General features: G+C 37.8%; 2 protein-coding genes across 2 annotated transcripts; both read left to right on the top strand.

Moving 5' to 3' along the window:
- The first annotated feature begins 1,149 nt into the window (after nucleotides 1-1,149).
- LOC105729668 (olfactory receptor 10N1-like) lies at nucleotides 1,150-2,089 on the top strand. Its single transcript, XM_012470609.3, is given in 2 exon segments — nucleotides 1,150-1,404; nucleotides 1,406-2,089. Coding segments are annotated over 2 exon segments (939 nt in total).
- Nucleotides 2,090-12,813: 10,724 nt separating this feature from the next.
- Nucleotides 12,814-13,749, top strand: LOC135274540 (putative olfactory receptor 10D4). The gene has a single exon (XM_064375291.1). The coding sequence runs from the start codon at nucleotides 12,814-12,816 to the stop codon at nucleotides 13,747-13,749; it is 936 nt and encodes a 311-aa protein (XP_064231361.1).
- Nucleotides 13,750-14,846: the final 1,097 nt, after the last annotated feature.

Below are 14,846 nucleotides of genomic sequence, written 5' to 3'. Positions count from 1 at the left end.
GCCTTTATATTCAAGCACTATCATACCCCAGTGGCAGTTACCTGTTCTTAGCATATACAGTTACGTGACTCTTTCCCTTAAAATAAAACAGTCAAATTCATAGACGCAGTGAGCAAAATGATGGTTGTTAACCCGAGGATGGGCAGGGAAGACTGGGAAGTGGGGAGTTACTAATCAATGGCTCTAAAGTTTTAGTAATGCAAGATGAGTCTAGAGATCTGCTATACAATATTGTCCTCATATTGTTAATAATAATATTGTATTCTACACTGAAAATCTGGTAGGAGAGTACTTCTCATGTTAAGTGCTCTTACACAACAAAATAATAGCCAAAATTTTAAAAAAGATAAAAACACACAAAAAGTTTCAGAATTGAAATATTTTAGTTTCATTATTCTAAGGATTAAAAAACTCTAATTGTTAGCAAAGATTAAATTTTCATATCTGCATCTTTATAAATGATATGATATCACTAAAACCTAAAACTAGGACGTAATAATACATCTCAGCTGCTTATCTTTAAGCAATTTAAAACCCCAGAGTAAGAACCAGATTAGTCACTGTTAGTTTCTTTTCAGACAAACGAATATTTCCAAATAAGAACATGCTGAAACTCAAAAGTTTATCTATAATTAGAATGATATTAACACAACACAAATCTTAATGCTCATTACATTGTATCTCAATCCATCATTCTTATTAGATATACTGATGACCAAATTCACTTTTGGTGACTAATTAGGGCATCTGATCACATCTTCGAGTCACTGTAGAAACGTTCTGAAAAGGAATCAGGAGGATCCGACTTGCAAGTTGGTCTTTTTAGGGCATTCATTATTGTATAATTGGTTGTGGACCTTAATTATGTTCTGTGCTCTCTTAGTCCATTCAACATTTCACCATATTAATGTTTCCTTTTGTTTTGTGTCTATATTGATGAAGAGATATATCTCAAGATATGAAGGCATATGTATGCTGTACTAATCCCTAAATGTCTTTGGAAGAATTCCTAATTCATAATTTCAACAAAAACTATGTTTAAACAAAAATTGGTGCCAATGAATGTATTGGTATTGTATCTATCCCAATCAGCCTCCACATTCATATTTTCACATATTTTGTGAAAACCTAGACTGCCCTTCCATGACCATGACGAATCACACATTGCTGAATGAGTTCATTCTACGGGGAATACCTCAGACAGAGGGACTGGAGGCTGTGCTCTGTGCTATCTTCTCTTTTATCTACTTCTTCACCCTACTTGGAAATTTACTCATCCTTATAGCAATTGTTTCTTCCTCTACCCTTCACACCTCTATGTATTTCTTCTTGGGACTCCTGTCTATTTTTGACATATTGTTCCCATTTGTAACATGTCCCAAGATGCTATTGTATCTCAGAAATTACTGGCCAGAGCCAAGTAATTTCTTATAAGGGATGTGCTTCACAGCTCTTCTTCTATCACTTTCTGGGTTCTGCTGAAGGCTGCCTCTATTCTGTGATGTCTTATGATCGCTTTGTTGCCATCTGTCACCCACTGAGGTATATGCTCATCATGAAGCCTGGAGTCTGTGTCGGCTTGGTCGTGGTAGCCGGGTTGGTGGGTTGTCTTCAGGCCACCATTCTGACCTCCTTTACCTTTCAGTTGTCCTACTGTGGCCCCAATCAGGTGGACTACTTTTTCTGTGACATTCCTGCTGTCTTACCCCTGGCTTGTACTGACAGTGCCCTGGCCCAGAGGGTGGGTTCCATAAATGTTGGATTTCTGGCTTTAACACTTTTGTTCAGTGTCTGTGTCTGCTACACTCGCATTGGGATTGCCATCCTGAGAATCAGTTCAGCAGAAGGCAGGCAGAAAGCCTTCTCCACCTGTAGTGTTCACCTCATTGCAATCCTCTGTGCCTACGGACCTGTAATCATCATCTGTCTGAAGTCCACACCCAACCCCTTGCTTGGTGCCATGGTACAAATATTAAATAATGTTTTCTCACCCATGCTGAACTCGTTAATCTATTCCTTAAGGAACAAGGAAGTGAAAAGTTCCCTGAAAAGAGTATTCCAAAATATTTTACTTACTGTTTGTGAATAAATTATGAGTTATTATTGGGAATAAATGCTAAAATTAACATTATTCTTCGTCTCTTAATTCTGGATAAGGAATCCCAAGGGCATGGCAAGCACTTGGAGACAGATTTCTTGTCCCTATAATAGGTAGCCAGTAGTTCCTCTCTGTCCAAATCAACATTCAATTTTATTTTATTTTTTTGCTCCAATTAAAATGTAATTGTTCCTGTCTTCTGCCTATAAGCATTTCAGTTCTTTCATCTCGTGAAGAAGAATATTAACTAACATTCATAGAGCATGATCTGTCTTCTGGGCATTGTGATGAATATGTCACATACATCATCTTACTTAATCTTCACATCACCCCTATAAAGTAGATTTTACATAATGTAGAAAAGAGTTTTGAGGATTAAAGCCTTCAAATAATGAACCCAAGGTTACACATTAAGCAGCAAATCAGACCTCAAACTCAGCTGCGGTTAACTGCAAATCCCCTCCCTGCTACAGATTCCTGTACCCCATAGCTACCCTAAGTGACCTGCTTGGCAATTTACTCATCCTAATTACCTCTCTCCAGAGCTCATGATACAAAGAAGTTGTTTGATAAATAATTGGTAAAATAAGTACTGACAAAGGTTATATCTATATACAGTCATCCCTCAATATTCACGGGTTCTGCTTTTGTGAATTCAACCACTGTGGATCAAAAATATTCAGAAAATAAATTTTACAAAGTTCCAAAAAGCAAAACTTGAATCTGCCTAATGTGAGTACTACATTGAATTCATGTGCATGAAGTGGTAGTAGACATTGTATTAAATATTATAAGTAATCTAGAGATGATTTAAAGTATATAGGAGCATGTGCATAGGTTATATGCAAATACTACACCATTTTAAATAAGGGACATGAGCATGCTTGGATTGTGGTATTTATGGGAGTTCTAAAACCAATCCCCTGAGGATACTGAAAGTTGACTGTATTGACTTTATTATTATCTCCACTTACTTTATTCTACTACCCATCGTTCCCACCTGTAGATGGTGGCACTGAGATACAGCAATAAGTGTCTTCACTGTATACCACATCTAGTGATGCTAAAGCCAGCCCTAGACGCAAACCCTCTTAAGTCTTGCTATGTCATAGCTTTTCTACTGCACCATGCTGCCAATATGCCAAAATACTCTTTAGTATAAACTCAGGGGGAAAGCCTTTCTATCCAGTGTTGTTGAAGAGAAGATGGTCTAATTATGGGGCTTAATTAGCATGCTCATTTGATTTTCTCAGCAAGTTACATTTTGTAACCTGACTTCCAACAAGACTGGAGCTGATAACTACTTCTCAATTTTTTCAGGATCTAAAGTGAAACAAAGGGCACTATTAATTGGAGATCCCACAGACATGCCAGCTCTTAGTTTCCATGACATTTTAGTTATTTGTAGTTTTTCTATTCCATTTGTAGTCTCCAAAGTTCTCTTTCTATTTGAAACCAGTAAACAAAAACAAGTGAAAATTCCTAATAAAAATGCTTACTTTACAAATAGCATGAAGCAAAAAGGATAAAATGAAGCTCCTTCAAGCATAGTTAAATGGTTTTAGTGCAACAGGAGGATAGTATGGCTCCTCCTAACTTGATTGTCAAAAATCCAAGATGTCACAGCATCTTATTCCCACACTTTAGGGATGCCTATCAGAGATGATAGGCTGGATCCAAACAACCCTAGTGTGAATTTGCTGTTCTACTAATGCAGGCTATTTTGCAGAAGAATCTACATGCCATGATTTCTGGTAAAGCCTGAATAGTGTTTAGGGACAGATATTCAACACACTGATACTTCTATAATAGATATCTTTTCTGGAAAATGGGAAGTTTCATAAAAGTAGGGATTATGTGTGTCTTACTCACCATTGTATCCATAGAACATAGCCCAGTGACATAGTAAGCTTCCAGTATAGGTCTGTTGAACGAATGAATGAAAACCACTTGCCCATTCAAATTATGATACAATTGTATGTTTATTGATACAAAGGAACATGTGTGAAATAATTAAGATATAGAACAATATTATATCTGAATTTAAATATATATCCATGTTTAGGTAAAACTGATGATATGCAAAAAACAAAATCTGAATGACCAATTTTTTGGCTCGTTCTAAATTAGTGTTGCAATGACTGTCACTGAAAACAAAAATAACCGTTTAAATCTTTCCTATATCTAAAAGCATGCAACATAAGATTTTATTTAAAACACATGTGCACACATATATAAACACATGTAGACACACACAATAAATTTTTAAAATCTTACCTCATTAACAACAACAGCAACAAAACCAAATAACCTGATTGAAAAATGAGTAAAGGGTTTAAATAGACATTTCTCCAAAGAAGATACACAAATGGCAAATAAGCATATGAAAAGATGTTCAATATCACTAATCATTAAGGAAATGCAAATGAAAACCACAACAACATATCACTTCAATAAGGATGGCTACTATTTTAAAAATTACAATAACAATAAGCATTGGCTATGATGTGAGAAATTGGGACCCTTGTACACTATGGATGAGAATGTAAAATGGCGCATCTGATATGGAAAACAGTATTGTATTTTCTTTAAAAAGTAAAAGTAGAATTACCATACGATCCAGCAATTCCACTTCTTGGTATACACAGAAAAGAAATGAAAGTAGGCTCTTACATTTTTGTATACCCATGTTCCTAGCAGCGTTAATCACAATAGCCAAGGGTTGAAAGCAACCCAGTATTCATTATATGAATGGATATACTAAATGTGGTATATGCACACAACAAAACATTATTCAGACTTAAAAAGGAAGGAAGTTCTGACACATGCCACAACAGGGATGAGCCTCAATGACATTATGCTAAGTGAAATAAGCCAGTCACAAAAATACTGTATAAATCCAGTTATATGAGGTATCTAGAGTAGTCACATTTATAGAAAAAGAAATGAGAATGTTGGTTCCCAGGGGCCACAGAGGTTGAAAGGGATGGAGAAGTTATTTAATGGTTATAGAGTTTCAGTTCCGCAAGAACTGAGCAAGTCCCAGAGCTTAGTTGAGCAGCAATGTAACTATATTTTACACTACTGGACTGTATATTTCAAAATGGTTAAGATGTTAAATTTTATGCTTTGTGTATTTTACCACAATTTTTTTTTTTTTTTTGAGACAGAATCTTGCTCTGTTCCCCAGGCTGGAGTGCAGTGGTGCAATCATGGTTCACTATAGCCTGGACTTCCCTGCTCAAGAGATTCACCCACCTCAACCTCCAGAGTAGCTGAGACTACAGGTGTGCACCCCACACCCAGTCAATATCTGAAATTTCGTATAGAGATGAGATCTCACTATCCTCCCATATTGGCTCTTTGAAGTGCTGGGATTACAGGCATGAGCCACAACACCTGGCCTACCTTGTTTTTGTTGTTGTTGCTGTTGTTTTTTAAGGTTGCTTATGCAGTTTTCACATATTCTGTGGCTTGTTAATTCTCTCCTTTTTCCTATAACTACCTCTACTGTAGTTGAGCCCTCTCAAATCACTGTTTCTTTATTTTTTTATACCTCCATTTGGTGTGGACTGAGAAAGAGTTTGAGAAATGTAGTCTAAGGTAGCTTTTCAGAAGCTCCTCCTAGAGTAATAATGATAAGTCACCATTCATTAGTCCTTAATCCTTACCAGGCACTGTGTAATTGCTTTTTATACATTATCTAATGTAATCTACATAAGAGTCCTGGGAGATCATTTTACAGAAGATGAAATGAGGTTTAGGGATGTTAGGTAATTTTCTTTAAGTCACACAATTACTTTATGGATGCAAATAGGACTCTGTCTCAGATCTTCAAGCAGCTATGCACAATACAGCAGGTTTGTTGAAATTTTAGAAATAAATATTTGGCCTTTCACACCCCCTAAAAAAATCTTGCCCTGACTTTTTTTTCCTTTCAATTTCTCAGATGTGTGAAATCTCATCTGAGAGAAAACTCATTTGTAATAAAATATTCTAATTCCACAGAGTGGGGTGCGTTTATTCTCATTCTTATCTTGTTACTATCCTCTGTTGGTTCTAATACTCTGGGTGTTCCCAGAAGATACCTGTGTGAGGCTTTACCTGATAATTAAAGTATGGTTCTTAGTGCACATTCAAGTATAGAAATGTAAGCAGAAAATGAAGCTTTGTTCTGACATCATCACACGAGGCTAAAGCAGGGCCTTAATCCATGCACATTCCTTATAGCATTTCTTTGCCCTAGTAACTATGTTTTCTCTTTTTCTTCCTGACCAAATATCTCGAAATTCTACAGCCCAGTGATCTTCCTTATTTGTCTCCCTGAATGTGCTCTTGCTCCCCACAGCTGCTTTCCTGACTGTAGCTAGAATTATTTTTCACATTCTCTCTCCCACGATGTACTGAAACATAATGCTGCTTAAAGCTGTCTTACATTTTCTTAAACCTCCTAATATAGGGACTGCAGTCTTCAAAGAGCAGGGCCTTGAGTCATCATTTGCTTCTCTGCCTCTCAAGATTTATCTCAATTTTTTTTCCTCTCTTTCCTCGAGTTCTTCAAATATACTGTACATCTTTCCAATGAAGTCTTGGCACCTAGAAAGGTTTCACCTATCAGATCTCAACTGGGATAACATTTTCTCAGGGAAGTCTTCTTCTACCTTCAAGGAGCACCAGCTAGTTATGCAAATCATGACATGAATACATATTTAATTTACTGATATGAAAGAGGAACATGAGTAGGATACAAATACTCTGCCACAGTAACTTTTCAATCCACAGCACTTCTTCCTAGCCCTTACCACCTTAAGTAATTATCATTTATATACGTAGGATTATTTGATGAATGCCTCTCTTCTTCTACTAGACTTAAGCTCATTGAGGACAGAGACCGTGGCTAGTTCCTCTTCACTAGAACATGGCTGTTTTGGTGCATCATGGTAATGCTAATACATTTTTGACCTAATCAAGGTCAAAATGATCTCAATAAAACCTCTAACTTATGCACATAAACTTTTCTCCTCTTGCAGCCTTTTCTTGCTGTTGCCTTTGCTTAGCTTCTTATCTATTTCAGATTTCTTAAACACTACTATAATTTGTTCTAAATTACTAAAATCCTTCCCTCCATCAGATCTTCCTGCTCAGTCTTCAGTGAGCTCACCTGCCTGTTCCATTCACACACACACCCTGTTATGCTGTTTTATAGAAAAATCACAAACCAAGCGGGTTAGCAATCCTACGAATTTATTATCATCTACCTCAAGTGTTTGCTAGCAGTTTTATTACTTTTCTTCTACAGTATCACTCCTATTTCTTACTGGAATGACTATCAGCTACTTGATTTATTCCACCTGTCGCAGGAGGTAAAGCTGAAGCCAGGAGAGAAGGGAGGAATGATGATGTCCTCCACTAGTTCTCTGTACTCCTTACCCCTTCTCTGTCCCATACTGAGAGCCTAGGTCAAGTGCACCATGCCGTCATTTAGCTGTTTATATGACCCTTACTACTGAGCACAATGCTATATGCACTGCAATGTTTTGTGAATAAACATTAGTTTTGAATAAATTAAATTTCCTACAGGATGAATTTTTTTTTTTTTTTTTTTTTTTTAGAGAGAATCTCGCTCCATCGCCAGGTGCCAGGCTGGAGTGCAGTGGCACAATCTCGGCTCATTGCAACCTCCGTCTCCCAGTTTCAAGCAATTCTCCTGCCTCAGCCTCCCGAGTAGCTGGGACTACAGGCGCGTGCCACCATGCCCAGGCAATTTTTGTATTTTTAGTAGAGACAGGGTTTCACTGTGTTGGCCAGGATGGTCTCCGTCTCTTGACCTCCTGATTCACCCGCCTGGGCCTCCCAAAGTGCTAGGATTACAGGTGTGAGCCACCACGCCAGGCCTAGGGTGAATTTTTTTACATGATAACTTTCCTAATGTAACCTTCATCTGTTAAAGAAAATTGAAATCCTGAATACGTCATTTTGCTGTGGAAAATTAAATGAAACAAAAATTTAAATTTTATTTTTTTGCAATCAGTATATTGAAGAGATACCTGCTTGTTCATGTTCATTGCAGCACTATTCACAATAGCCAAGACTTGGAAACATCCTAAGTGCCCATCAGTCAATGAATAAATACAGAAGTTGTGGTATATCTGCACAATGGAATACAATTCAGCCCTTTTTTTTTTTTTTTTTTTTTTTTTGAGACAGAGTCTCACTCTGTTGCCCAGGCTGGAGTGCAATAGTGCGATCTTGGCTCACTGCAACCTCTGCCCCCTGGGTTCAAGTGATTCTCCTGCCTCAGTCTCCTGAGTAGCTGGGACTACAGGTGCACACCACCATGCCCGGCTAATTTTTGTATTTTTAGTAGAGTCTGGGCTTCGCCATGTCGGCCGGGCTGGTCTCGCTCTCCTGACCTCATGATCCACCTGCCTCAGCCTCCCAAAGTGCTGAGATTGCAGGCATGAGCCACTGCGCCCGGCCGATTCAGCCTTTAAGAAGGAAATCTTGTCATTTGTGACAGTGTAGATGAAACTGAAGGATATTATGTGAAATGAAATAAGCCAGGTACAGAGAGACAAATACCGCATGATCTCACTTGTATGTGGAAACTGAAAAAGTGCAATTCATCGAAGCAGAAAAGTAGAATGATATAATAGTTACCAGGTGGGATGGGGTGGATGTTGGTGAAAGATACAAAATTTCAATTAAACCAAAAGAATAAATTCAAGATATCTAATGAACATCATGGTTATTATAATTAATAATGTATTGTATACTTAGAAATTGGGAAGAGAGTAGATTTTAAGCGTTCCTACCACACAAAAAAAGTATGCGAGGTAATACATATTAATTAGCTTGATTTAGCCAGTCAACAAAGTATACAATTTTCAAACCATCATGTTGTACACCATAAGTATATACCATTTGTATTTGTCAATTTAAAAAAGTTATATTTTATTAAACATAAATATTTAACATGCTCAAGACACATATGGAATCTACATTTAACACAAAAAATTGATCAAACATTGAATCTTTGCTTTAAAATGAAGACAAAATACAACTTGCAATTATACTCTTGTTGCTTATGATAATTCTGGAGCATCTGTACATTTTCTGAAGGAAAATAACTGTAAGCAATAATAAGAAAGATTTTTTTTTGAGACAGAGTTTTGCTCTTGTTACCCAGGTTGGAGTGCAATGGCACGATCCCTGCTCACTGCAACCTCTGCCTCCCAGGTGCAAGCGGTTCTCCTGCCTTAGCTTCTGGTGTAGCTGGGATTACATGCGTGTGTCATTATGCCCAACTAATTTTTGTATTTTTAGTAAAGATGGGCTTTCACCATGTAGGCCAGGCTGATCTTGAACTTCTGACCTCAGGTGATCCACCATCCTTGGAGCCACCGCGCCCAGCCAGAAAACTTTTTAGTTACTATATTGAAGTCTTTCCTGCCGTGATCTGATCACTGTTCCTTCTGTAACAGGTATTGTCACTGAGAACATTTGACCTTTGGGAACATAGAACATGAGTGTTTTTACTGTGATCATTTCATTAATTTGGCACATGCCACTTTGATTCTAAAACATTCTATTTGGACATCTAAACAGTCCATGGCATTTGACTTCCCTGAGTACGTTTTTTAACAGACCAGGTAAATTTCATGAGATATTACTTGCTGGTTAAAAGTTTATGGCCGGGCACTGTGACTTACTTCTGTAATCCTAGCACTTTGGGAGACCGAGGTAGGTCAATCATGACAAGAGGTGGAGATCATCTTAGCCAACATCGTGAAAACCAGTCTCTACTAAAAATACAAAAAAATTGCTGGGCGTGGTGGCACATGCGCCTGTAGTCCCAGCTACTCCAGAGGCTGAGACCGTAGAATCACTTGAACCCGGGAGACGGAGGTTGCAGTGAGCTGAGGTGGAGCCACTACGCTCCAGCCTGGCGTCAGAGAGAGACTCTCTCAAAAAAAAAAAAAAGTTTATTTGTCTTCTTTGTTTTTTGTACAAAATATTTTTCAAGTTATTCATGTTCCAAAACATTAAAGATAACCAAGGATAAACAGAGCAACAGAATTAGTGAATTTTATACTTTTATCATTTGCTAGATGTGCAGCAAAATAGTTTTCATTTCATATAAAAATTCCAGATGTATTTGGAATAGTGTAACTACCTAAACATCCCTTAAACACTGAAACTTTATGGCTAAAAGTCCTAAAGAAAGACCAAATCTTAACTCCTTTCAAGTTAAGAAAGTGATTTAACTTCTTCGACTTTTACTTTCCTCATCTGTAGAGGACTTCACCAGAGTTTTGAGGTTTAAATAAAACTGTAAAATACGATTTTTTTTCCGGATAGATTATATGTTTTTTCTGAGCAGAGAGACAATGTCTAACCCACCTCTCCTACCCTCAACCTTTCTCTCTCTCCTGGCAAATAATTAATGCTGACAGATGATTGGCACTCAATATTTGTTAAGATAAATGAAATCCATGTATATATAAATAAACAAATGAAAGAATGTATTCAATGAGGAAGTTCTTATTCCATCTCAACCCCTAATATGTATTGAGTATTGAAGCCATTTAATTTGGAAGCTTTAACAGACGCCAAGTAGTATAAGACAGATACTTCAAGTGATAGCTTAACACTCTTGAACTCTCAGCAGTTTCTTCCCTCTTTCTTCTGGCAATAGCCCCTTCCACTCCCCGTTGGAGAACTGCCCACCTCCATCCCCTGTAGCCTGTACCCTGCTCACAGAGATAGGCATGTGACTCAGCCAAGGAAGTCAGAGTCACATCCTGGGCTGAGGCACACAGAAGTAAAGGCAGCTGAGGTGGAACCAGCTGAGGTGGTGCCCTGAGGCTGCTCCATGAATTCTAATTACTAAGGTCCCTCCAGCTGCCCTACTTCCCACCCTTCCTGGGCCTAGTTTTCCATTAGTTTATCTGAGCTACCCCAGGATGTTGCTTGCAATAGTCAATTCTGTCAATACTATGTAGGAAAATAAGGTATAATTTATTTATAAAAATTGTAATAAACATGAAAAGCATGAATATAAAATACACAATAAATATGTGTGATATATGTGTCAAAGGAAAGTTTAAAAATATTCTTCCCCAGAAGTATATTTTACAAAGGAAATGGTAATAATCGGCTCTCTCATTCTCTCTCTTCTCTCATTAATTTCTAAGGTCTAATTATACCAAGTAGTTAATTGTTCCCTTGCTAAAAAGTTCTGTGAGTTGAGGGATTAATACCCCAGGGAAGGCCAGGGTTATTTAAAATGTCTTGTATTGAGGAATGATTGCAGTTCCTAAAGTTAGACAGGAAATTACTGTAAGGCAGCTGAAGCATATTTAGATTTGTGGCATTCTATTTGAAAGTGATTGAAAAAAAAAATTCAAGTTACCTACTTGTAGACTCTAGGCTGATGGGGTTTTAGTCACAAACTGCTTCCTTCTGCTGGGGAAGAAAAGGAAGACAACACTCACAAGCATCAGCCAATTATGTTCTCTGTTTGCCATGTAAGTGCACACATTTTGCCCTTCACTTTTTATCTTGGCTTTCACTCTCTTCCTCCTTTCACAATCTCCAGGAGAGAGAGAGAGAGATTTTAGGTAATAAAATACATGGGTTGATCCATAATTTATAGATCTCACTGTTAAAAAATTTTAAAAAGTAGAAAAATATATTAGATTTTTTAAAAGTATGAAACTTGGAAAGGAGTCTTTACTACTGCTACCCCTGTACCATCTGCTGCCACAAAATTAGGATGTGGCTTACTTGGGTCTGGTTAGACAATTATAGACACTTTGAAGACAGAAACGAAGTCTACCAGATACACATGTGCACTGAATTCAGGTGACTGCCGAGGATAAGGGACTTGTTATTGTAATTTTCTGCTCATTAAGAGCTATCTAAGAATCTTTCTCTTGAATAATTTCGCACTGTTGACCCTCATGGCCAGGAAGACAATGAGGGAAAAATACTTTATATTTTGTATATGTCTTACAGAATTATGAATGACTTTTGGAGAGTTACTGTAACCAAATTGTCATAGACGAATATAAGAAATTTGGATGAGACCTTGTTTGTTATAAAGACATTAAGAATTTACATTTGTCCCTTTAGAACATGTATAATTTATGCTATGCAGTGGTAAATATGAAGAATGGCAGCTATGAGACTAGTCGTGGAAGGCTTCTCGGTGAAATTATTAAATGTGAGGCATCTGCAATTAGAAACTGCAGTGTTCTCACTTATATGTGGGAGCGAAACAATGGGCACGTGTGGATATATGGAGTGGAACAGTAGATGCCGGAGACTCTAAAAGGCGATTCGGGTGGGAGAGGATGGTGAGGGAAGAAAAATTACCTATTGGGTACATTGTGCATCATTTAGGTGATCGGTATGCTGTAAGCCCAGACTTCAGTACTTAGCAATATATCCATGTAACAAAAATGCGCTTGTACCTCTCAAATCTATAAAAATAAAAAAATACAAACAAGAAAAGAAACCACTGCAGAATGATATCCAGTACAGAGCAAAGCAGGCAGATCAAGACAATTCTACCAGGAAGCATTCCTCTTTATCTAGATCTCTTGCTGCTTTTCCATTTCGTTGATCTAAACACAGCTAATTTACATGCATATTAAATTTAACCACATATTTCTTTTCACAGACACCCAAGAGTTGATTCTTCCCTAAGAATGAGAAACCACACAACGGTGACTGAATTCATCCTTCTGGGAATCCCTGAGACAGAGGGCCTGGAGACAGCCCTTTTATTCCTGTTCTCCTCACTGTATTCATGCACCCTCTTGGGAAATGTGCTCATCCTTACAGCTATCATCTCCTCCACTCAGCTTCACACTCCTATGTATTTTTTCTTGGGAAACCTCTCCATCTTTGACCTGGGTTTCTCTTCAACAACTTTCCCCAAGATGCTGTTCTACCTTTCAGGGAACAGCCACGCTATCTCGTATGGAGGCTGCATGTCCCAGCTTTTCTTCTACCATTTCCTAGGCTGTACCGAGTGTTTCCTCTACACGGTGATGGCCTGTGATCGCTTTGTTGCCATATGTTTTCCTTTAAGATATACGGTCATCATGAACCACAGGGTGTGCTTTATCTTGGCCACAGGGACCTGGATGAGTGGCTGTGTCCACGCCATGATCCTAAGCTCCCTCACCTTTCAGTTACCTTACTGTGGCTCTAACAAGGTGGGCTATTACTTCTGTGATATACCTGCAGTGTTACCTCTAGCCTGTAAGGACACATCCTTAGCCCAGAGGGTAGGTTTTACAAATGTTGGTCTTTTGTCTCTCATTTGCTTTTTTCTCATCCTTGTTTCCTATACTTGCATTGGGATCTCCATATCAAAGATCCGCTCAGCAGAGGGCAGGCAACGAGCCTTCTCCACCTGCAGTGCTCACCTCACTGCAATCCTTTGTACTTATGGGCCAGTCATCATTATCTATCTGCAACCCAATCCCAGTGTCCTGCTTAGTGCCATAATTCAGATATTGAATAATCTGGTAACCCCAACGTTGAACCCACTAATCTACAGCCTTAGGAATAAGGATGTAAAATCAGCCCTGAGGAAAGTATTTATCAAGAGAAGCTTTGCTCTGGGAAATAAATGAGAAAATTTAAAGTTTTGCTGGATTTAAGATTTTGATAACATTTTAAAGTTTGATTCTCCATTTCCTAAGGAAATTTCTCATCTGCTGCTTTCAGGGCATGTTGAAATGAAATGTACTCTGAATAAATCTACTACTTAACCTCGCTGTTTTAAAATATATGTCTGTTGGTATATTTCCCTATACATTAGAAGTAAATAATTTTTTGACTTTTGAAGTGTTTAAAATAGGAATAAGAAATAATATGTAATTGCTGCACTCCAGGCTGGAATGCAGGGGTGCAATCTCGGCTCATTGAAACCTCCGCCTCCAGGGTTCAAGCAATTCTCCTGCCTCAGTCTCCCGAGTAGCTAGGACCATGCTCAGCTAATTTTTGTATTTTTAGTAGACCCGGGTTTCACATGTTGGTGAAGCTGGTTTCAAACTCCTGGCCTCAAGTGATCTGCCCGCCTCAGCCTCCCAAAGTGTTGGGATACAGGCGTGAGGCACTAAGCCTGGCCTAGAATTAAATATAATTAATAGAATAATTTAGCAGACATTGCATCAATTTCTCTCTCCTTCCTTCTTTCCTTTTCTCTTTCTTTCTTTCTTTCTTTTCTTTCTTTCTTTTTTTCTTTATTTCCTTTCTTTCCAGGGTCTTGCTCTGCACTGGATTGCAGTGGTGCAACCATAACTCACTGCAACCTGCATGGGCTCAATTCTTATGAGGTAAAGATTCTCTGTTAGCATCACTGACACACACCTCCACCCCAAATATTTCCTAGTTCTTCAAATTTTTGAAAGAGTTAAGAGAACACATTTGCTTTCTCATAGTCCCAGTCGAAAGTGTATTTTTATCTATTTAAAGGAAGGGGAGAATGAAAGAAAAAAAATCAGAAAATCCTACTTTATTGAAGATTATAATCTTTAATTTTCTGCCAATCAATATTAAAACTCAAAGTAACTTAAGTACTGTTTAAGGTAATCAATCTAGTATTCAATCTTGTGTGATTTCAAGATTTTTTCTAGCATACAGATTCCTTTGGAATCTAGATATTTTTCATGTATTATTAGATCCCTGGAAGGCTATGAGTTCTTTATTTCCTCAAAAAAATAAATTA

Source organism: Aotus nancymaae, unplaced genomic scaffold (genome assembly GCF_030222135.1).
Source record: "Aotus nancymaae isolate 86718 unplaced genomic scaffold, 86718_ANA_hifiasm-v0.15.2.pri h1tg000012l, whole genome shotgun sequence".
In the NCBI taxonomy this organism is placed as follows: Eukaryota; Metazoa; Chordata; class Mammalia; order Primates; family Aotidae; genus Aotus; species Aotus nancymaae.
Note: the sequence above shows the minus strand (reverse complement) of the source record. Positions and strands in the feature narration are given on the sequence as shown.